This window comes from Pituophis catenifer, unplaced genomic scaffold (genome assembly GCF_029215685.1).
Source record: "Pituophis catenifer annectens isolate HBS135680 unplaced genomic scaffold, rPitCat1.0.hap2 SCAF_6, whole genome shotgun sequence".
Lineage (NCBI taxonomy): Eukaryota > Metazoa > Chordata > Lepidosauria > Squamata > Colubridae > Pituophis > Pituophis catenifer.
The window spans coordinates 76,844,182-76,868,796 of record NW_027256886.1 but is presented as its reverse complement, the minus strand read 5'-3'; the positions used below and the strand labels follow the sequence as shown (position 1 = coordinate 76,868,796).

The window sequence follows — 24,615 nt, the reverse complement described above, 5'->3', positions numbered from 1 at the left end:
CTTCCGGTGGCTCCGCAGATCGTCGAGGACGGTCTTTATAGACCGCCAGCCACCCGATCTGTTAAAACCGCCCTGACAGCGCTAAACAGCTGTCCGGCGGTTTGAAAAAACTCTCCTTCGGGCAAAGAAGGAGAGGAGAGCCGGAGGGGGTGGGTAGAGCTCCCCGAAAGTCACTGGATTAATTCCAGGGACTCGGAGGGTGAGAGCTCCCCAGTTCACCCCTCCCATCGCTCCGGATCGCTGGTGCCTCTGTCTTCAGAGCAAGACGTCTGCGTCCAATTCTGCCGGCAAACAGTGAGTTTTAATGATTTCCAACAAGGCAGACAGAGCGGAAGCAAGAGTGCAAGCTTTTTAAGAGAAACAGAACTTAACTCTGTGAATACATTGTTGCAAACGGAGCTCTCTGGAGTTGGAGGCTGGGAGGAAGCCTTTGTTATGGGCGGAAGGGAAAGTGAAAGTTAAAAGGAAACTGCTTGTTAATAGCCCTCTGCCTGAAGAGAAAACTACTGGGTTTTGAGTATAGTTTGAAGAGAGGATTGTTTATTTTGGAAAAACTTTGGAATATACTTTCTAAGACTGTTCACAAGATTTTTTGGCTGTAAAAGGAAAACTTTTCTTTAAATAAAATGGCTGCTAAACAACTAAAGCCACCAACTTCTAAAGGGGGAGGAGGTTCCCCTGTAGTGACTCAAAAACAACAACTTCCGGCTGATACACAGTCACAAGACCTTAAAGAATTTATAATGGGTGCCCTGAATAATCAGACAGAAATGATGAAAGGATTCTCAGAGGAGTTAAAGAAACTTACAAGTGTGGTGGAGGAAAAACATGATGAAATAAGAGATGATATTGTTTATGCAGTTTCAGGATTGGCTACTCACATGTTAAAAATTGAGGAGAGAGTGCGGGAAATTGATGATGCTAATTTGGAGATTGCAACTAAACTGGGAGAGGTTATGATACAGACAGAGAAAGTGGATGACGAGATGGTTATGTTACAGTACAGGTCAATGGAATTTGCCCTGAGGCTGAGAGGTTTGAAAGAAAAGAGTGGTGAAAATTTAAAAGATGTTTGCTCCAATGCTTTAGCAGAGCTGATTCCAGAGAGGCCAGAAGATGTGGCAATTCAAATGGACAAAATTTACAGGGTCAATTCCTGGCTGGCAAAACAAAAGCAGCTACCAAGAGATGTGGTGATCTACTTTACAACAAGGAGAGTTAGAAATGACATTTTGCAAGCGTCTTATAGAAATAAGATTAAAGTGGAAGGACAAGAGCTGGTGGTCCTGAAAGAGCTTCCTCCTAAAATGTTAAGAGATAGAAAGCAGTTTGGCTTTTTGGTGAATGAACTAAGAAACCAGCAAATTCAGTACAGATGGGATGTCCCATTTGGGATAATAGTGCCATACGCTGGGCAAAGACATCGTTTAAACACAGTTGGAAAAGCAAAAGATTTTTATGCCAATGTTTTAAAGGCTGGAAGGCCACCCTCACCAGGGGGTGCTAGAAAGCAATTGGAAATTACTCAACAAGAGAAAGATGGAGGGCAACCACAAACCTATGCTCAAGTGTTAGCTGGAGGAGCTATTCTGGAAGAAGATCCATTACTGACTGGGGGTCCACCACCAACCTTGGAGTCATTAACGATGATTCAGCTGCCAAAAGATCAACGATTGACAAGGGCTACTTATAAACAACATATGGCACAACAGCCTCAAGATTCAACTCAACAAGCCCAAAAAACGCAAGCAGTGGGAGGAGCTAGGCCGAAGTCTAAAATGGCGGAGGAGGTTCAGCTGATGCTCTCGAAGCTTGGAACGCCCAGAGATGGCAAATAAATTTCTATCTTGGAATGTTAACGGTTTAAATTCTCCACAAAAAAGAAAGAAAATATTTCATTATTTGAAGCAATTTCAGAACGATGTTATTTGTTTGCAAGAAACGCATATTAAATCTTCAGATCAAAAGTACTTGATAAATTCGAAATTAGGTACACACTTTGTGGCATCAGCACCAGAAAAGAAAAACGGCCTAGTAATATATGTTAAAAGAGGCTTAGTGGCCAATTTAATTGAGGCTGATACTCAAGGTAGATATATTGCAGTTGAATTAACAACACAGAGTGGGAAGCTGCTTGTAATTGGGGTATATGCACCTAATCAACAACAAGATAAATTTTACAAACTTTTACATACTAAAATACTACAATGGGATTATAGATCCTTATTTTTAATGGGTGATTGGAATGGGGTATTAGATACCCAGAAAGATAAGAAAAGTCTTTCCAAGATCTCAATGCGTGCTAAGTTGCCTAAATCTTTTTTTGATATTTTGGAGGATATGGAGCTTAGAGACATTTGGAGAGAAAGGAACGTATTGGAGAGCGATTTTACTTTTTTCTCAGATAGGCACCAATCTTTTTCAAGGATTGATTTTATATTAACTACAAACGATCTTTTTTCTAGGGTGAAGAGTACGAAGATATGTCCAAGAACTTTAACTGATCATAGCCCGGTTTGGGTGGAACTAGAGCAGGAGAGAGGGGAAAGGAGGTCTTGGAGGCTAAATGAGAATTTATTCAGATATGAAGACAATTTGTGTGAGCTTAAAAAACAAATGAAAGAATTTTTTATTAATAATATGAACAAAGGAACTTCGATGGAGATGGTATGGGATGCGTGTAAGGCTTATATGAGAGGAACATTAATTTTTTTGAATAATAAATATAGATTAAAACAACAAAATAGACGGAAAGAGATAGAGGAGGAAATTAAAAAGAAGGAACAATTGCTTATAATTAATCCGGGAGATAAAAAGGCAAAAGATATGATTAATATTTTAAGAGAGCAATTTAATATGTTAATGGTGGGGCAAGTCGCAACTAGCATACAATATGCCAGACATAATACGTTTTGTAATGCTAATAAACCTGGGAGATGGTTGGCTTACACGATGAGGAAAAAACAGAAATCACGTATTATAGACAAAATAGAATTTAGAGGTAAAGAGATTTATCAACAGAATTTAATAAAAAAGGCTTTTTTGGAGTTTTATACAAAATTATATGCTAAAGAAGCAATTCAAGATGTTGATATTGATAGATATCTAAAGATGGAGATTCCTGAATTAACGTTGGAACAGAGAGATAGATTGAATCAACCTATAACTTCTGAGGAAATTGTTGGAGCAATTAAACAATTAAAAATAGGTAAGGCTCCAGGAACAGATGGACTAACAGCTGTTTATTATAAACATTTACAATCCGAAATGTTAGAACCATTAAAAATTTTATTTAATAAAATACAATTAGGAGGAGGAGTACCACCTTCTTGGAAAACAGCCTTTGTTTCACTAATTCCAAAGGAGGACCGAAATTCCATTAAGCCGGAGAATTATAGGCCAATTTCACTTCTGAATACTGACTATAAGATTTTTGCTAAAATATTAGCTAATAGACTAATGCCAGTTATGCAACAAATAATTCACAATGATCAATCTGGGTTTATAAAAGGTAGACAAATGAGATATAATGTTAGACAAATTGTAAACTTATTGGAATATTTGGAAAAACATAATCAAGTCCCTGCAGCGTTTATATTCTTGGATGCAGAGAAGGCATTTGATCGTTTGAACTGGCAATTTTTGTTTAAAATAATAGAGAAAATGCACTTTGGGGAATATTTTACACAATCAATTAGAGCGATATACCAACAGCAATCAGCACAAATCATAGTTAATGGAGGTTTAACAGAGGCTTTTAAAATTGAGAAAGGAACAAGACAGGGGTGTCCTCTGTCCCCACTATTATTTATTTTGACTTTGGAGGTATTACTGAATAAGATACGTGATTCACAAAAATTGAAGGGTATTGTAATTAGACAACAAGATTACAGATTAAGAGCCTTTGCAGATGATTTGGTTATTACCTTATCTCAACCTATAGAGTCGGCTCCATATATATTGGATATAATTAATCAATATGGGAAAGTATCAGGATTTAAAGTTAATTCACATAAGACAAAGATGATAGTTAAAAATATGACTACATTTGAAAGAGACAAATTAGCAAGATTAACAGATTTTGAAATAGTTAAAAAGGTTAAATATCTAGGGGTATACATAGCAGCTTCAAATACAAAATTATACAAAAACAATTATGAGGTACTTTGGCAGAAGGTACAGAAGGATATGGAAAATTGGAAAAAATTACAGTTGTCTTTATTGGGAAGAATTGCAGCAATTAAAATGAATGTTTTACCTAGATTTTTATTTCTGTTCCAAATGATACCTGTGCTTAAGAAAGATGAAAATCTGAGAGAATGGCAGAAAGGTGTTAATACTTTTATTTGGGCTGGGAAAAAACCCAGAATAAAAATGAAAATTATACAAGATACACGTGAAAGAGGGGGTCTTAAAATGCCTAATTTAAGATTATATTATGAAGCAGCGGTTTTATCACAAATCAGTGATTGGTTTAATTTAACTGAGGGGAGAATTTTGAATTTAGAAGGTTATGATTTGTTATATGGATGGCATGCCTATTTGTTATATGACAAAAAAGTGGATAAAGTATTTAAGGTTCATATATTAAGAAATGCTTTGTTAAGGGTTTGGAAAAAATATCAATATAAGTTAAATTATAAGATACCTTTATGGGCAAATCCTAGACATGCAATAGAAAATATAAGTATAGAACAAAAACAGGAGGTGATTACCTATAAAGAGCTTCTTATTATGGAAAGGGGGGTAATGTACTTGAAATCTTTAGATATACTGAGAGAAGAAGGTATAACTTATACATGGTTTCAGTATGGTCAACTTCAAGCTAGATGGAAGGAAGATCAAAAAATTGGCTTTGTGCAAAATGAGGAGAATCTGGTAAAACAAATTAGAGATCAAAAACAAATGCATATTAAAAGGTTGTATAATGCTTTATTGGAAATAGATTCTGAGACGGAATTGGTTAAAGACTGTATGATTAAATGGGCACAAAATTTTCAAGAGCCAGTAATGATGGAAACTTGGGAAAAGATTTGGATTAGAAATGTGAAATTTACACAAGCACAAAATTTAAGAGAAAATTTTTATAAAATGTTTTATAGATGGCATTTAGATCCTAAAAAATTATCATGTATGTATTCTAATGTGCAAGCTAAATGTTGGAGATGTGACTGTGATGATGCAACTTATTATCATATATGGTGGACTTGTAGAAAAATCAAAGCATTTTGGATAAAGATTTGGTGGGTGATGCAGAATATTCTCAAAAAGAGACTGAAATTTACTCCACAGTTGTTTTTACTGGGTATAACTACGGACTGTACAGTTGCAGAGACTAAATTGATTTTGAACTTGATAACAGCAGCAAGATTGTTGGTAGCACAATACTGGAAGAAGGACTTTTTGCCTACTATTGATGACTGGATATTGAAAGTAACTAATTTAGCTGAAATGGCTAAAATTTCAGCATATCTGAAGGATCACACACAAGAAAGGTACATACAGGACTGGAGAAGATGGATAGATTATATACAAAATAAGTATCAGACCAAAAAATATCAAATAGCTTATGAATGATTTCTTTTATTTGTATAAGCGTTATATAAGTGACATTAGAAGTATTATGTTTAAGAAATAGGATTTTATATATGGGGGGTTAAGAATTTTTTTTATAGGGATGTTAGTTTAATGATTGGTTATGCAATTTAGATTATTGTTAAAGATCAATAGAAATACCTTGTGTTCTGCTCTGGGAAGTCGGGGAGGGGGAGGGGGGTTGTGGGGGGTTGTGGGGAAAATATGTTTGTTTTTAAAACTTTTTCAATAAAAAAAAAAAAAAAAAACTTGGCAAGGAGTCTCTGAGAGTCACGAACCAATTAAGCCAACTAATAGTCTCCTGCACGCTCCACTCCCCTTTCGCTCCTCTTTATTCTCTATGGGAGGGGCCTTTTACTGTCCACCTGTGGCTTTACTCCTGAGTTGACCCTTGTACCTTAGCTGTTCCCTTCTCTTGGCAGCTCTATGCATGTGCACACTGGGAACAGGCTCCAGCTGTTCTTCTGCCCCACTGATGTCCGACTCTGAAGGCAGCTGACAACTGTCAGATGGCCCTGGCCCCCTCTCTGCCTCTGACGCAGAGCCCTCATCAGAGCCTTCCCCAGACTCTAGGACTGGCCCATGTTCCTCCCCTGTCTCCTCACTGTCCAAGTCTGCCACCAGCTCTGCTGGCTGCTGGTAGGCCACAACACCATCCTACTTTTGAGCTCACATTAGTCCAATTTTGCCCTATTATTGCTATTTCTGACAGAGTTAGGCCATGAGGCTGGTTTTAAACCCTGTTACTAAGCGGCTATCATCTCACATGGGTCCTGGTGGGACTATTCCATAAGTCTGTGATTTCACTCAGGTTCTCAGGTAGATCATCTTCATGTTCAGCCTGTGCTGCCAATTCCAGATTTCTGCAGAACGGGTCGAGCCACACAGGGTTTGCTCTGTCAGGGATAGAGGAAGCCTAGAATGAAACTGTAGCCAACTTTGAACACTGTTTAAAAGAACACAACAGTAAAACAGGATTTTGAAAGAGAATATACAGATATATGTAACAATATATAAAGAGAATTGGTATGTCTGGTGAAAAAAAGAACTGGGGTGGTATGGTAGCAGAGTTCCAATCAGTGGTGGATTGCTACCGGTTCACCCTGGTTCGAGCGAACCGGTAGTGACGGGAGGCTCCACCCACCCGCCCATCATCAAATATGCTCTGTGCATACCCAGAAGCTTTTGTACATGCACAGAAGTGGCACGTGAGCGAAGGTAGCACGGTAGCAAAGGTAAGTGAAACCCACCACAGGTTCCAATATGTGAGGAGCTGTCACAAAGAAGAGGGAGTCAACCTGTTTTCCAAAGCACCAGAAGGCAAGACAAGAAACAATGGATGGAAACTAATCAAGGAGAGAATCAACCTGGAATTAAGGAGAAATTTCCTAACGGTGAGAACAATTAACCAGTGGAAAAGATTGTCTTCAGAAACTGTGGGTGCTTTCATCACTGGAGATTTTTAAGAAGAGACTGGAAGTTGCTTGTTTGAAATGGTATAGGGCAGTGATGGCTAACCTTTTTGCCATCGCGTGCCAAAAGTGGGGGGAGTGCAGGGGGTTGCGGGTGCGTGTACCCTCACCCATAATTCTATGTGCTCTGCCTCCCACTTGCGCACATGACCCCCCCATGCTCCCCCCGCTTTTGGTTTGCCGACTTCCAGTAGAACTGTAAGGCCTGTTTTTCACTCTCCCCAGGCTCCAGAGCCTTTCTAGGAGCCTGGGGAGGGCGAAAACGGCCTTCCCCACGCCCCGAGGCCCTCTGGAGCCCCTCAACAGCGTGTTTCCTGACTTCTGGTAGGCCCAGAAGGCCCGGATATCAGCTGGCCGACACACACATGTGCGCCGGAGCTGAGCTCGCATGCACACCGATATGGCTCCGCGTGCCACCTGTGGCACGCATGCCATAGGTTCACCATCACAGGTATAGGGTCTCCTGCTTGAGCAGAGGGTTGGACTAGAAGACCTCCAAGGTCCCTTCCAACTCTGTTATTTTGTTACACAGTATAGCAAAATGTATATATGGCAGTAGGGAGAGGGACGGAGGTGTGGTTGTATGTGCATGTAGAACCTTAGCCAAGCCAGAGTGATTTTTCAGAACAATCTTAAATATGGCAAGTCACTTGACATGTTTCATTTCTTTGGCTGGAAGATATATGTGGAATTTTACTGTTACCAAATACCTGCCATGGAGGCTTATGTTACAGATGAAATTGAAAAAATAGTAGCTTAGTCGTCTAGAATTTAGGTCAAAGGCAAAGGGAAGGTTTTCTCAACAAACTCAAAATTATTATTTGCAAAATGTTCTGCTTCAATCCCTTCTTAGACAGGGCAAGCTACACAATTAATGGACCCCTAAATTTAATGGGGATGCAGGAGATGGTGACTCCGGCAGCTGATTGTACTAATGAGAACAAGAGTCATATCTTCTAACTGGATCTTTCTTTCCCAGAGTATTCATGAAAACAGCATTACTTTAACTGGGAATGGATTCCATTCCATGACAGTGATGATCTGATGGGCTCCTGAATCTCCAATCGTATCATACATAAAATAGTCCTGTGTGACATCTTTAAATCTTGTCCAGACATGAAAAAGTAACCTGATAAGATTTTAGTTGAACTTATTTCTATGTAATATGTCTAAAATTAGAGCTAACCTGGACCAGGGGTGAAATCCAAATTTTTCCCCTACCGGTTCTGTGGGCGTGGCTTGGTAGGTGTGGCAGGGGAAGGATATTGCAAAATCCCCATTCCCTTCCCTCCAGAGGAAGGATACTGCGTAATCTCCATTCCCACCCCACGCCAGGGGAAGGATACTGCAAAATCCCCATTCCCTCCTCACTCTGGGGCCAGCCAGAGGTGGTATTTGCCGGTTCTCCGAACTACTCAAAATTTCCGCTACCGGTTCTCCAGAACCTGTTAGAACAGTGTTTCTCAACCTTGGTAGCTTGAAGATGGGTGGACTTCAACTCCCAGAATCCTCCAGCCAGCAGCGCTGGCTGGGAGATTCTGGGAGTTGAAGTCCACCCATCTTCAAGCTTCCAAGGTTGAGAAACACTGGACCTCTTGTTTCTGAAATCTGAACTTACCCATCAAAGGAATATTTATTTGTGTTTGGCATATCCATGATGTCCATGAAATCTCGTTTACCTGCAAAACAGAATATGTTGAATTTACCAAGCATAATTTATGTCAATTAAGTTTAGAGTTTTATCTCTTGATATTCTTTTAATATGGCCTTTCTGGAGTACGATTTTAAAAGTAGACTCATATCACTGAAAATTTAGCAGTGAATCTTTTTCCTGCCAGATCTTTGAATGTCAAAGAAAATTTTACAGATCGACGTTACTTCCACACTAACAGTTTAATCTGAAATGTGCAACTTTTCTCCACCTAGATGATCTTAGTGCCAATTGTTGCATTCTTGTGTTTTCTCTATCCAATAAACATGAAAATAACATCAACAAAGAAGAATTTATTAAATGGCTATGCAAGGCACCTGGACAGAAGAATAGGGTTAGAAATTACAAATACAAAGTTATTGAATATTTATAGTGGATTTCTGATGAATAGAATAGAATAGAAACTAATTCTGTGTTAGCCTTTTGAAGGATAAGTATTACTGGATATTTCAGCACCTTATACATTGCTGTGGGCAATCTTTAATTAATTTACCTTCTAATTAATGTTGGAAAAACAATGCTTAATAAAACCAAAGAGATACACAGTGTGGAAGCCTTTTATAAGTTGACATTATGAATTATGACATCCACCAATTAGCATTTTTTCCCATGGTGAAAAATACAAATTTTCAATATTGTTTACCTGCGGAACCCGCCACAATTGCTTTCAATTTTCTTTTGTGTCTGCAAAAAATTTTAAAAGTAGTAATCAACAGGCATGGGCAAGAATATAAATATCATGATATTTCTTCCTAAGCTTTACATGAATTTGATCAGGCTCCTCACCCACTGCTCTCTTCCCAAATGAAAGTAAAGGTTCCCCTCGCACATATGTTGTCACTGCGTTCTTGTATTTGTCAGCTGGGCTTCCATTCTGAGACTTACGGTAGACTGATCTGAGTCTTATCTCTGAACCACTGCGCATGTCCACATTCTTTTCACCTTTTTTTTTTCTTTTGTTCATTTGCCAGAACTTCTGCCGGCAAGGCAGGGAAGTTTGCCAAGATGTAATTAATAGCTAGTAAGATTGTTTTTTTATTTCTTTATAATAAAATGTGTTTCTTAGAATATATCCCGGCTTATTTTCTCTTAAAGTATGCTGCAAAGGAAAGCCACGGTCCATCTCTAATTAAGTGCAATTACCCCCCAGGGGGGGAACGGGATTTATACACCCTGACATATGTGCTAGTTGTTCCCGACTCTAGGAGGCAGTGCTCATCTCCGTTTCAAAGCCGAAGAGCCAGTGCTGTCTGAAGACGTCTCCGTGGTCACGTAGCCAGCATGACTAAACGACAAAGGCTCACGGAACGCTGTTACCTTCCCACCAAAGGTGGTCCCCATTTTTCTACTTGCATTTTTTATGTGCTTTCAAGCTGCTAGGTTGGCAGAAGCTGGGACAAGTAACGGGAGCTCACCCCGTTACGCGGCACTAGGGATTCAAATCACTGAATTGCTGACCTTTCTATTAACAAACTCAGCGTCTTAGCCACTGAGCCACCACATCCTTCTCTTTCCAAATAGAAAAGGACAAAACCTTTGCTACTGACAGATTTTTAGCTAAGACTGTCCTTATTTACTTATTTGTTTATTGAGTAGATGCGTATCTTATACACCACTCATAGCGGTGTACATCATGTTTCTTCCCCCTATTTTCCCCACAACAGCAGGTCTCTGAGGTAGGTTGGGTTGAGAGAGTCACCCAAAAGGTTTCTGTGCCTAAGAGAGGACAAGAATTCATGGTGTCCCAGTTTCTAGTCTAGCACCTCAGCTCCTCAAAAAGCCATCATTTTAAAATCCTGGGTAGATCAGCACAGTGTCTTTAGATTTTCTCTAACTGCACAAACTTTATCCAGCTACGGTAACAACCTTGTTTCAGAGAACAGCTATCAACTTTTGTAGGCTTCAATCTTATTCAGTCTTTTATTTGGTAAAAGACTGGGATAGTATTTGTGGGTAGAATACTAAAAACTACTATTTCAAGATTAGAGCACTAAAACGTGGCCACAATACAATAATTGTAATTCCTCCTATAAGTTATGTGAAATGTGGCTGACATATTGATTTTCTTACAATACCCTACAGACAGCCCTGGCTTTATTTTGAGAATGCTTAGTTTGCTCTTCTGTTATCATTACTACTATTATTTTTATTGTGTCATTTGACTATGGTATTTGAAATATTCTGCCATCCAGGGACAGATGGCTACTCACGCAGTTCTGTAGTACCAATTCATGAGGATAAACAACATGGCTGCCAGGAAGAGGAGAATAGCCAGAATGATTATTGCCATCTAAAAAATGACAAGAAACAGGAAAAAAAAACAAAAAACAAAAAAACAAAGCAAACCATTGTAGCGGGGAGTGGAATTTCTAGAAAAATTCTTGGCCATCAAACTTCACCTGCCTTATGGCCCTGACTGGAGGGTATCATACTTCCAAGATGTGCTCATGTTCAAGGCACTGAGGGAAAGAGAAACATAATGTATGGCCAATTAATCATTTGGTGCCAGATTCCATTAATCTATGTGAATTGTTTCATCTAACCGTCTTCTCCCTTTGACATCATCTACTGGAATACAAATGAGGTTAGACCTGGAGCAGTGGTGAAATCCATTTTTTTTTATTACCGGTTCTATGGGCATGGCGTGGCTTGGTGGGCATGGCAGGGGAAGGATATTCAAAATCTCCATTCCCACCTCACTCTGCGGCTAGCCAGAGGTGGTATTTGCCGGTTTTCCGAACCACTCAAAATTGCCGCTACCGGTTCTCTGAACTGCTCAAAATTTCTGCTACCGGTTCTCCAGAACCTGTCAGAACCTGCTGGATTTCACCCCTGACCTGGAGGTATAAATGTTTCATGTATAAAGATGATACCATATCTATCTATCTGTCTGTCTGTCTGTCTGTCTGTCTGTCTATCTATCTATCTATCTATCTATCTATCTATCTATCTATCTATCTATAGCTTTTATTAGCTTTCATTAGCACTTGAAGCTGTATATTTTGTAGCTTCTTCACACTAAAGATATGTGATTTATAGGACACTAGTAATACAGTAATGTAATTATCTCAATATTGTTTCTGAAATTTTGCTGGAGGATACAGTTTGTGTTCATTATAGTAATTGACCAACATGTTTATCTTTATGCTACTACAACTACCCTTTTCATAACCTTTACCGGGATGAAAGGGTGCATCATAGGACAATAACCAAGATACCTCAAATTGGCTAATTTATACAATCTTTCCAAAATCCGGGATTCATGACTTCTGAGAGAATGAAATTGGGAGAGATTGTGGCTGCTCCAGTGCTACTGGTGGCGACTGGGTTGCTGCTGGAGTCATGGAATCTTCATTTTTAACTTTCTAAGACAATTCCCCAAACAACTGCTGGCTTCCTCCACCACCCAACAGCAGCTACTTACCTGCTTGCTGAAAAGGGAAGGGAAGGGAGGGAGAAGGGAATGACAGAATGATAGAGAAGGATACAGGGAAGGAAGGAGGAGGGAGGGAGGGAAGAAAGAGAGGGAGGAAGGGCAGAAAGGAAGGAAGGGTGGGAGGAAGGGAGGAAGATTTCCAATGATCTCTTCCAGCTTCCTATAAGGAAACTCATTGGGAAAGCCAGCAGGAAATCAGAAATTGCTCCTGCTCCTACCGTTTCCCCCCCACCCATGATCATTCTGTTTCTCTGCTTAGGTCAGGAAATATCTCTGAAATGATGACCCAACAGGGCACAGGTTGTTTAGTACCAAGGAAATTACGAACCAAAGGGAAAGCTAAAATAGAGGAATCAGTGAGTTTACCACGTTTGAAACCCTTAATTATCCTCCCCCGGTTTTAATTGCTACTAGGTAAAGTCTAACGCTAGTTGTGATAAACAGTTTTTTATGTGAGAGTAGAAAACAAAGAATAAAAAAGTTAATTATGATGTATAGAACACGTCGTTAAAGGAAGAATGGAAGTTTCTCAACTATAATGGGCGTACAATATAGTAAAAAAGTATCTGGAACACCTGGAAGCAAATTATGCTTAAGATATAAAAGAAGGTAGCCTCTAACTTACCTGTAGTGTTGACAAGTCCTCTGAAGCTCGAGTTGTGATGGCTGGTTGAACATCTAAAACATTGTAATTTCGGAAGAGATTTTTTAGCTGTTCTTTATTCTCATCAATCATCTGTATGACTCTGAAAAGATGGTTAAACATTTCTTAATTTTTACCATTAATTAAGGCTAATAAAATAAAGAGTTCATTACACAAACGATTAACCATCTCCTCCCTGTATACTCTACATACCCTATATGTTATACCTTATAACAGGAGTGGGCAACTATGGCTCCTTTACGACCTGTGGACTTCAATTCCCAGAATTCCATGGTTGGCTCAGGAATTCTGGGATTTGAAGTTCACAGGTCATAAAGAGGCCATAGTTGCCCATACCTGTTCCATAAGGTTCAAGACAATAGGCTTCAAAAGCATTTTATAAAGTACTAAAAGAGAAAAATAGAGTGAATAATTATTGTGTTATTTGATTTGATTTGCCATCTATAATCAGCAGTGAATTTAGAGTCAGCTAAATTTGTGCATAGTAATAACAACCATAATAGACAATTTGGAAAATAGCCGTCTAATCTGAAAAGTGATTTGATTAAATGTTTCTTACAATCAGAAGAAACCAGGGGTGAAATCCAGCAGGTTCTGGAGAACCAGTAGCAGAAATTTTGAGCAGTTCAGGGAACCGGTAGTGGAAATTTTGAGTAGTTCGGAGAACCAGCAAATACGACCTCTGGCTGGCCCCCAGAGTGGGTTGGGAATGGAGATTTTGCAGTATCCTTCCCCCAGGAGTGAGGTGGGAATAAGGATTTTGTAGTATCTTTCCCTGAAGTGGAGTGGGAATGGAGATTTTGCAGTATCCTTCCCCTGGAGTGGGGTGAGAATGGAGATTTTGCAGTATCCTTCCCCTGCCACGGCCACCAAGCCACAGCCACCAAGCCATGCCCACAGAACTGGTAATTTAAAAAAATTGGATTTCACCACTGTAAGAGACTGCCCATGTTGGCACAAGTTCAACTAATTTGGGATCTACTTATCAAGGTATATCAAGGTAGAATGCTTACCGTTCTACGTCAAGTATCCTATTGGTCTCCCGGTTTACCACATGGATCAGCAATTCCGTCTGGGCAAAATTTACACGGCCTTTTTTGTCAACATGGAACTACAGGATGGGGGGGAAAAAAACCCAGACAATTGGCAAAGGTTTTGTTTTCCTTTAGCTCAAGGATCAACAGCAGAAATTATTAGAAAATTCGCATGTTCCATTAACGCGAAACATACCTGCACATCATCTGTATTGACAATGGCCCCTGTTATGTTGGACAACAGGCTGATGAATTCCTCCTCAAACTGCCTTACTTTATCGGGGATCTCATTGATTATGATCTTCACCCGTTGGTCGTCTCTCAGGATATAAATTCCCACAACTGTAGTGTCATTGTGGCCAGCCAGATCAGAAGCCACGACGTCCACCACAAAGTATCCAGGGTTGTAAGCAGTGAACAGATCAAAAGTTCGAAGAATTCCATCTAGGTTACCTTTAAGAAGAGTCAACAATAGACTCCAAGTTTAGAATTTGCCAACGTATTTGGAATCAGAATTTCTTTTCTAAGAGCAGGAAACAGAGGTGGGTTTCAGCAGGTTCTGACCAGTTCTGGAGAACCGGTAGCGGAAATTCTGAGTAGTTCGGAGAACCGGCAAATACCACCTCTGACTGGCCCCGCCCCAATCTATTCTCTGCCTCCCGAGTCCCAGCTGATCAGGAGGAAATGGGGATTTTGCAGTAACCTTTCCCTGGAGTGGGGCGGGAATGGAGATTTTATAGTATTCTTCCCCTTCTTTATCTTTATCTTTATTTGATTTGTATACCGCCCTACTCCCGAAGGACTCAGGGCGGTGAACAGCCAAACAGTAAAATACATAAATACAAAATTTAAAAACAGGATAAAATCGAATTAAACAATTTGGCCCAGATAAATTAAAACACCCCAATCATTTAAAAAACAGATTAAAATTTGCATATTAAAAAGAAAAGAGGGAAGAGATTAGGCCAGGCCCGCCTGGTGGAATAAAAAAGTCTTCAAAGCGCGGCGGAAGGTGCGCAGATCCGGGATCCTCTGTATCTCCGGGGGGAGCTCATTCCAGATAGTAGGTGCCCCCACAGAGAAGGCTCTCCCCCTAGGGGCCACCAGTCAACATTGTTTGGCTGACGGCACCCAGAGGAGCCCCTCTCTATGAGAGCGTACCGGCCGGTGGGAGGCTATTGGTGGTAGTAGGCGGTCCCGTAGGTAACCAGGTCCCCTGCCATGCCTACCAAGCCATGCCCACCAAGCCACACCCACCCGGTAGTAAAAAATTTTGAAACCCACCACTGGCAGGAAATCTTTTCAAAGAAGGGTGAAAGATAAAGCATACAATCTTGCAATTGCATTTTAAAACAATGACATCCAAAGAGCGCTGATAGTCATAAATAAAACAGTAAGAAACTAGCTGCTGCATTCTAAAATTAACTGAACGTACGTTCCTTATCTTTGTCCAACCAAGATCTATTTAAACAAACGTGAAACAGAAAGACAAGTATTGGGAACTATGTTTGCATGACACATTTAGTCAGGTCAGGTAAAATTATAATAGATGGACTTGTGCAACTCTGAAAACTTGGTTAGCGTCAGCCTTGGTCTGATTAATGTTTTATTATCTTGTACAAATTTGGCCTATTTGATTATTATTTAAGTATTGTGTGAGCCTAGTAAATAGGTAAGTTCATTAACCAGATTAACTCTTGGGCATGAATGCGGTGAAAATATTGATTTCATCTGTTTTCTTAGAGGTTGCATTATTTTATGTTTTGAAAGAAACTTAAGAATTCAATGTGACTTCAACAAAGGTGCACCAAACCACATTGTATTTCTTTGTTAGGTTGATATCCAGTTTTTCCTTTAGGAGTTCTAGACTTCCTTCCAGTTTTATCGTAATATCCAGTGGTGAAATGTAAAATTTGTTACTACCAGTTCTGTGGGCGTGGCTTGCTGGTGGGGGTGGGGGTGTAATATGAGTGAGTGGGCGTGGCCAACTTTTTTTTTTTTTAACTTTTAAAACCATTTTTTCTACAACTTCTTCGGCTGAAGAGGTTGTAAAAAAATGCTTTTAAAAGCCTCTGACCATCCCAGCTGACTTGTCTGATCGGCAGAGGCTTTTTTTCCTTTCAAAAACATTTTTTCTATAACCTGTTCGGCTGAAGAGTTTGTAGAAAAAATGCTTTTAAAAGTCTCTGATGATCCCAGCTGACCCGCGCGATCATCAGAGGCTTTTTTTTATACTTTTAAAAGCATTTTTTCGGCGAAAGAGGTTGTAGAAAAAATGCTTTTAAAAATAAAGAAAAAAGCCTCTGATGATTGCGCAGCTCAGCTGGGCATTGGGCGGGGGGGCAGGGATTTTTGCTACCGGTTCTCTGAACCACCCGCCTCCATCGCTACTGGATCGGGAGATCCGGTCCGAACCGGGAGCATTTCACCCCTGGTAATATCACAACTGAATAAGTTTAATTAAACTGAGAAATAATGATTTGTCCAAAGTTAGCAGTTGAGTTTCTTTATCTCATATTGAAGTTTCATATTGAAACTTCCCCAGTTCACATCCAACAGCCATGCGAGATGTTCTCTATAGAACAACTGTGTTAACTCTTCATCTGAAGTATCAGTGTGAAATGGCCCTCTGAGGTCTCAGGAAGCTTCAAAATAGATACAGATAGTCCTCGATTTACAACAGATTGAGCCTCAAGAGCCTTGATAGTACAGTGGTTTAGTGCACCCTGTTATTAACACAGCTGCCTGCAATTTCTGCTGGTTCGAATCTCTCCAAAGCTCAAAGTTGACTCAGCCTTCCATCCTTTCTAAGGTAGGTGAAATGAGGACCCAGTTTGTGGGGGCAATAAGCTGACTTTGTATAAAATATACAAAAGAATGAAGGCTATTGCTTAACGCATTGTAAGCCGCCCTGAGTCTCCGGAGAAGGGCGGCATATAAATCAAATTAAAAAAAAAAAAAGCCAACTGCCCAAAGTCACAACAGCACTCAAAAAAGTGACTTATGACCATTTTTCAAACTTACGACCATTGCAGCAGCTTCATGGTTACATGATAAAAATTCAGATGCTTGGCAACTGCTTGATATTTATGATGCTTGCAATATCCCATGGGGTCATGTGATCGCCTTCTGTCAAGCAAAGTCAATGGGGAAGCCAGACTCACTTTAGCAGCAGTGTTACTAACTTAACAGCTGCAAGGGTTCACTTAACAGCTGTGGATAGAAAGGTCATAAAATGGGGCAGAACTCACTTAATAACTGTCTCACTTAGCAACAGAAATTTTGGGTTCACCTGTGGTCATAAGTTGAGGATTACCTCTGAATGGTCATGCTTCTATGAGCATCCTATGTCTAGGCAAGTTACATTTATGCATGCAACATACGGGAATGTAACCTAAACTATTCAGGTCATATCTGAGCAACTCATTGCCAACCTTACCAATGCTGAAAATGTTGGCCACCTCGTCAGAATCATTTGAATGTTGCTTGATGTAGCGAATTCCCAGAATGCTGTACAAGACTAAGCTATTGTTTCCAATGTCAGCATCCAGCGCAACAAGTTTGATCAGCTCTGAACCCACTTTTGCATCGGTCGCAACCCCTAGCAGAAGGAAGAAATGAAACGACAAAGACCAACAAAATCACTCTTGGAAAGAGGGCATTCACCTCTGGGCCATTGGCGTAAACCAAAAGCATTTTTTAAAATAAAATCGTGCTTGAAGCTGGCATTTCATTTTGCAAGATGCCAGCCTCCCAGTAAATTTCAGGAGGTGGCATCCTTATGTTCTCTTACACAAGGTAATTCAGAAAATGAGTCAGTTTTGAGACCATTTTCTGGCCATGTTGAAGTGAACGTCCCCATACCTGCTGTGTATTCTGATTTGGTGAACCGGGGAGGCTGATCATTAATGTCAGACAGAAAGATCCGGACATCCTGCAAGGTATTATCAGTGCTGAGATCCATAGCTTGGAGTCTGGCTGCTCGGCGACCTTGAGGAGGGTTCCAGTTTCGATTGCTGGAAGCTTTGACAATGATGGAGTAGAAACCTTGTTTCTCCCGGTCCAAGTCCCGAAGAACCTGCAATTTCCCTTCCCGACTCAGTTGGAAATTGTTCTCCCTGTTACCAGCTGAAGAAAGAGAATACTAGTCAGGTTGCCTTTACACTGGTTGCTTTCTAAAATGGGGTTTTACTATGGGGTCAGAGGTGGTTGGGGTTACTATGGGGTTTTACTATGGGGTCAGCAGGTTCTGACCAGTTCTGGAGAACCAGTAGTGGAAAATTTTGAGTAGTTTGGAGAATCGGTAAATACCACCTCTGACTGGCCCTGCCCCCATCTATTCTCTGCCTCCCGAGTCCCAGCTGATTGGGAGGAAATGGGGATTTTGCAGTAACCTTCCCTTGGAGTGGGGAGGGAATGGAGATTTTACAGTATCCTTCCCCTGCCACGCCCACCAAGCCACGCCCACAGAACTGGTGGTAAAAATTTTTTGAATCACACCACTGTATGGGATGATAATTATACTGTAATAAAAATCTAAGTAAGAACTATATTTAACCAAGTTCTTTTCCCAAGACCTGGATCAAGGAGTGTGGCAGGTTAAGTGTTAGGGTTATGTTTCTATTGCTATTCCCTGGTCTGTCATTTTTTTTCCATGCAAAGTTTTCCATTGTTTTTAATATTTCTGCCCAGAGTTATTATGGGGTTGGGGTGTTTTAATTTGAGAAGAGGAAGAGGAAGAGGAAGGAAGGAAGGAAGGAAGGAAGGAAGGAAGGTAGGAAGGAAGGAAGGAAGGAAGGAAGGAAGGAAGGAAGGAAAGAAGGAAGGAAAGAAGGAAGGAAGGAAGGAAGGAAGGAAGGAAGGAAGGAAGGAAGGAAGGAAGGAAGGAAGGAAGGAAGGAATTCAAGTGTGTCTTTTTTTTACTTATCCCTGCTACCCATTGTTATGGGTTGGCCCAATGAAATGAAATGAAATTGTTGAGGAGAAATGATTAGATTCACTTTTGGAAGTGAAACACCGAGTCATTTGTGAATTCTGCCTCTAAGAAGCGATCAAGATTATACACTGCTCAGTTAATGACTGACGGATCTCAACACTTCAACCTCTTCTTTAACCTAAGCCAGGGGTCGGCAACCTTAAACACTCAAAGAGCCACAAAGGTCCTAACCGGAAGCCCTCCATTCAATTCTGGAGCTGACCGGAAGTCCAGTTTCCCCACCATACAGTCTTCTCTTAGTGCGGCATCCTTTTTCCTCTACCTGCCCTAACCAAAAGCCCTATCAATTGTGGAGCAGACCAGCGACAGGGAGCCGCAGCAGAGGGATAAAAGAGCCACATGCGGCTCCAGAGCTGCAGATTGCTGACCCCTGACCTAAGCAATAATTTTTACAAAGTGCATTAAAGGCAAAATGGATATTACAGGTGATGAGGATGATGTGGAGTGGAGTGTTAAACTATCCAAAGGAGGAGGATGAGAAGAACTGAAATCTACCTGCAATGTAGTAATACACAATAGCATTGGCGCCCTCGTCAGCATCCACGGCGCCTGTGACATTCCCCACCACAGTGCCCGGTCGTGAGTGTTCAGGTACAGAAAGAACCTGGTAAAGGGGGCTCCCTTTCTGCAGGAGCAAAACAAACAAACAAACAAACAAACAAACAAACAAACAAACAAACAAACGAGAGAGGGGAATACAAAGCAACAACTTTTTAAAAAAATCACGTGAGACAGCAAAACAGATGCATTACTACACATTATGTGAATTATGGTCATGAGACTTAAAAAAACCCTCCCTAGTTATAAGCAATATAAATTTCAATGAAGTTACTTCATGAGCCAGTATAGGTATATTGGTTTTAAAAAAGGAGTTTACTTCTCTAGTCGTTGCTGACGATAGAGGTCAGGGCTCATCTCCCTTTCAAGGCCATTGAGCCAGCGCAATCTGATGACATTTACGTGATCATGTGGCCAGCATAACACATCTTGAAGCAATGTTACCTTCCCACCAAAGTGGTACCTATTTATCTACTCACATTTGCATGCTTTTGAATTGCTAGGTTGGCAGGAGCTTGGGCAAGAACAGGAGCTTGGGCAAGAACAGGAGCTCACCCCATCACGTGGTGCTCGGGTCTCGAACCCAGACTGCTGGCTTTCCAGCAAAAAGCCCAGTGTCTTAACTGCTGAGCCACCACACTACCCCATAGGTATACCATATATGATATAATATATAAGATTGTTGGGAGAGAAAGCTTAAGTTTTATCTTCATTCTTGGGGTCCTGCTATTATTATTAATTGTTCTTAGGTTTATATCCTGCTTTTATGTTCAGGAGCTCAAGGTGCTAATATATCAGGAGTCCCCAACCCCCGGTCTCTAGACTGTCACTGGGCCACAGTATGCCAGAAACCGGGCTGCACAAACAACCAAGGTCATCTAGAACCCAAATCTGTCTAGTTTTAACCTTGCAATCCTAAACCTAAATGCTGTGTCTCTTCTCTTATTTTTTTTTTAGTTATTTTTGTCTGAGAGCAGACAAAAACTTTTATTTCGGCCACTGACCAATAAAAATACATTCAGTGGAACAAACAAAGCAAAGTTAACTCCTACCATCAATGGCTACTAGCAATCTTTGTAAGTGAAGTTTACAAAAGTTGGGAAAGCAAGTTTACAAAAGTTTAATTTCTTTTGGCTTTTACAAAACATCATTTGTACATAGTTATTCAATCTGGTTTTAAGTTCTACCTGCAGGTGAAAATATTTATTTATTTGCTTATCAAATTTATTTGCTGCTTATCTTGTGGTTCAAGTCAACTCTTGATGCGCAGTATAGAGTAAAATTTAGTGACAGAATAGCCAAAACAGTAATAAGGCTTCATTTTATACTATCATCTTTACACAGACTATTTTCCTATTATTGTGCTCAAAAATAGATTATTATTTTTTTTAAAAAAATTCTGTTTAGTTTAAGAACTTGGAAATAGGCATAAAGTGACAACAAACTTCCTCTACAACTAATTTAGTGAATAAAAATATTTTCCCCAAAGGAATCTGTTTCTAACTGTAAGGGACTTTGAGTAAATGTTAATCCAATGTGCATGTTGGATGAAAACAAGGACAGCTACTCTCTTTAAAATCTTTCTTAAAGGAACTTGTTCTAGTTTGGATCCTAATCTGCCCCAGGTCCAGTGAAGTCTAGAAGGGAAGAGATAGACCTGCTTACAGGTGGCTTCAGGAAGACAGGTTCATTGTCGTCAATATCATCCAGCGCTACCTGGAGGGGTTGCATCGTCTCATAGGGTGGTTGACCTTGATCACATGCTACAATGATTAACTACGGGAAAAACACATGAAAGGTTAGTCATGTAATGGGCTTGTCAGTGGCAAAGGCAGAAGCAACAAATAGAGGCAACTGAGTTCCTGGCTATACCATAAACACAAAATTAGAGCATTTCCTAGCTAGAAAAGAGAAAAATAAACAGATCTTTTTATTTATTTAGCTAATCTATTAATAATGAACTTCCCTTTTTATTTAACTTGTGTTTAGTCTTCCGTATGGTGCAAAACCATCCTAAAGAATATCTCCATTGCAAGATTGGCAAAGAGGTTTAAAGATAAATCAGCTAAATGTTGGAAATGCCATCAGACACCTGGCTTATATTATCACATGTGGTGGACAAGCGTAGAAAAACTTTTTGTCCATAATGTTGGACAAAAATACATACGTGGTTGGAAAAGATGATACAACAACATATTGACTTGAAACCTGAAATATTCCTGTTGGGGATTTTACCAGAAACTTATAGCAAAGAAAATGTATATTTGATTATTCATGTAATAACTGCAGCTAGAACTGCAACTGATTCTTGATGAACGTATCTTTTCTTCTATGAACACTGAGAGCCTATGCACCAAGACAAATTCCTTGTCTGTCCAATCACACTTGGCCAATAAAAAAATTCTATTCTATTCTATTCTATTCTATTCTATTCTATTCTATTCTATTCTATTCTAGTCTAGTCTAGTCTAGTCTAGTCTAGTCTAGTCTAGTCTAGTCTAGTCTAGTCTATTCTAATTGTATTTGCACAAAATTGGAAAAGTGAAGAGCTCCCTACAGAGGAGAATGTGATTAGGAAAATACTAGAATGTGCAGAAATGAATAGGTTAACACTGGCAATTAAAGAGAAAGAACAAACCGAATATTATACTACATGGGAGCTATTTTATCGATGGTTAGGGTAATAAATATAAAAATTAGAAATAAAAATAGATGAGTGAAATGTAGAAAATGCATGAATAGAGTTAATATAGTTAAATAAATTAAGAAGAGGATTGTCATAGTATTAGATATTTAATGTATTGGTTTTAAGCTAAGAATAGATTAAATAATTTACTTCTGGCATTTCAAGCCTGCTTTTCTAATCTATCAGTTCTGAGAAACTTCTGAGCAACGTACAGTAGTGGCCAAAATTGTGGAAACTTTTTGGGAAAAGTGTATTTTTGAGGTTTGATGGCTAATAGCACCACTTTTTTGGGAGTTTCAAGATAATCATATTCCACTGCTGGAATGGCCTGGGAATAGTCCAGACCTTAACCCAATTGAAAATCTATGGAGCCGACTAAAGAAACTTGTTAGTCAGAAGCGACCCAGCAATAAAACCCAGTTAATAGAAGCAATCATTCAATCTTGGTTTCACATTGTAACAGCTGCAGAACTAAAAGACTTGGTTCACTCCATGGGAAGACTTTGTAAGGCCGTAAATCATGCTAAAGGTTACCCAACTAAGTATGAACTGACATGGTGATAATTTTTGTATATCTCATTTTTTCTATGGTGATAATTTTTGTATATCTCGTTTTTTCTACGTGTTCCACTTTTCTTCTTTATACTGTAACTGCTATTCTAATAGCAAATCCTTCATAAAAGTTATTGCATTACATTCTTGATTAAATTATCTTTCCATTGATATATAATTTTATGGTACTACTCCCCAAAAAAGTGATGTTATTAGCTAGTTTTAGAAAATACACTTTTCCCAAAAGGGTTCCACAATTTTGGCCACTACTGTAGGACAAAGCATTCTACGCCTGGCTGGTAAGGACAAATCATCATGTAGCATAATTTTATGCAAGTCGCAATATTCCTGCTTTGTGACTTACACTGTACGTGGCTTGCTTCTCCCGGTCCAGTCTCATTGCTGTCTGAATGAGCCCACTGTTTGGGTCAATGGTAAAATATTCCCAATCCTTATTTCCAGCACCAGTTTTGAGAAGGGTGTACTGCACAGCTCCATTGAGGTCCTCATCCTTGTCTGTAGCGTATACCTCATACACATTGGATCGTAAGGGGACTTCCTGTTTATAGATACAAGGATCATGCATACAGAAAGAGCTGTTTAAAATATAGGCCACTTCAGGGGAACATGGGAAAAATCACATCTCCTATGAACAATCATTGCATGCAGATCTGAGAATTCTAAGTTACAGATTTCCAAACGACATCATCACATGGCTCATGGCTTTACTCAATCAAGGTTTTCCCATAAACCTTCTGAATAAGACACAGAAATAGAAGAATACATTACTAGCCTTAATTGTACCCATGGATTCTCTGCTCATGGTAAAACAAAACAAAACAAAACAAAACATGATACCAGTCAGTTTTGGCCAGTAGGCCAACCAATGCAACCAAAGACCAGTTCTAAGCTATAAATTTCAGAATCACTAGACTACCTTGAAAGCCAATACATTGTTGCCTGCATCCCACCAAGTAAGACAGTATTTATAGTGTATTTATAAGCTGGGTTTCAGGTTAATTGGAATGCAGACTCACATATTTGGCCTTCTGATGATTCTGAGAACTTGCCACAATGGAGACTCCATCAGTTCAAAACTCACTAATCATAGTGCTGCATAAATATATATGTTCCTACAAGTGAAGAGATTAATAACTGAAAGTAATGTGTTAACCAGTTCTAGCACATGTTGAGGTGCAATATTAGCTAAAATTGAACACTACATATTGCATTTCTCTTGGTAGAGCAGGTACCCTGTTTTTGAACTCAGAGCCTTCTAGATGATGAGAACATGCATGGGCTATAAATAGGCAATTGGGTGTTGGTTATCCTTGTGGTGCACCAGCCCAAATGTGCCAGAACTGACTGGTACTTATTGTAAAACTAAGAGACTGGACGGGAAGGATGAACTGATCCGAATATGGAGATCTAATCTTGTGGAGTTGAGGAACATATGCAGGAAAGTGAAGATATGGATTTAATTGTGAATGTAAGGACTAAAATATAGAATTGGTACACTCTTGGTTGGGGTGGGTGCCTACAAAAGTAGGAATCCACAGGTTTAGAGATTGTGGCATGACACACTTACTAAATGGTGATAATGGAAGTACAAAGCAACAGTTTTGGGAAAATTTGGGGAACGTATTGAACAAATGTGAGGGGGTGGGAAATTGTACCAATAGGTCACATGTACATACGTATGGGTGGGAACAAGAAGAGAGAGTCCTGAAAAATCACTCAAGTATTTAGAAATACCATTCTTGAGGAGGAATGGAAATTGTAACTGGTGGGTAGAAAAAGGCCTGCTTGCTATTAAGCATAAGGCAATTCATGTATACACATGGAAAAAAGAATAAACGAAGAAGCGTGACTAATTGGATTATGTTGGAAGACTGAGAGAATTAGTGAAGG

At 39.7% G+C, this 24,615-nt stretch overlaps 1 protein-coding gene across 1 annotated transcript in view; it reads right to left on the bottom strand.

Moving 5' to 3' along the window:
- Window positions 1–24,615, bottom strand: part of CDH23 (cadherin related 23) — a 639,510-nt gene that overhangs the window by 5,207 nt on the left and 609,688 nt on the right. The window contains exons 55-66 of the mRNA XM_070946306.1: window positions 23,069–23,263; window positions 21,132–21,242; window positions 19,404–19,533; window positions 17,777–18,040; window positions 17,352–17,513; window positions 14,109–14,365; window positions 13,892–13,989; window positions 12,840–12,960; window positions 10,989–11,068; window positions 9,422–9,462; window positions 8,686–8,746; window positions 6,362–6,491 (exon numbers count right to left, since the gene is read on the bottom strand). Coding sequence (XP_070802407.1) covers window positions 6,362–6,491; window positions 8,686–8,746; window positions 9,422–9,462; window positions 10,989–11,068; window positions 12,840–12,960; window positions 13,892–13,989; window positions 14,109–14,365; window positions 17,352–17,513; window positions 17,777–18,040; window positions 19,404–19,533; window positions 21,132–21,242; window positions 23,069–23,263 — 1,650 coding nt within the window. The remainder of the gene's footprint in view (window positions 1–6,361; window positions 6,492–8,685; window positions 8,747–9,421; window positions 9,463–10,988; window positions 11,069–12,839; window positions 12,961–13,891; window positions 13,990–14,108; window positions 14,366–17,351; window positions 17,514–17,776; window positions 18,041–19,403; window positions 19,534–21,131; window positions 21,243–23,068; window positions 23,264–24,615) is intronic.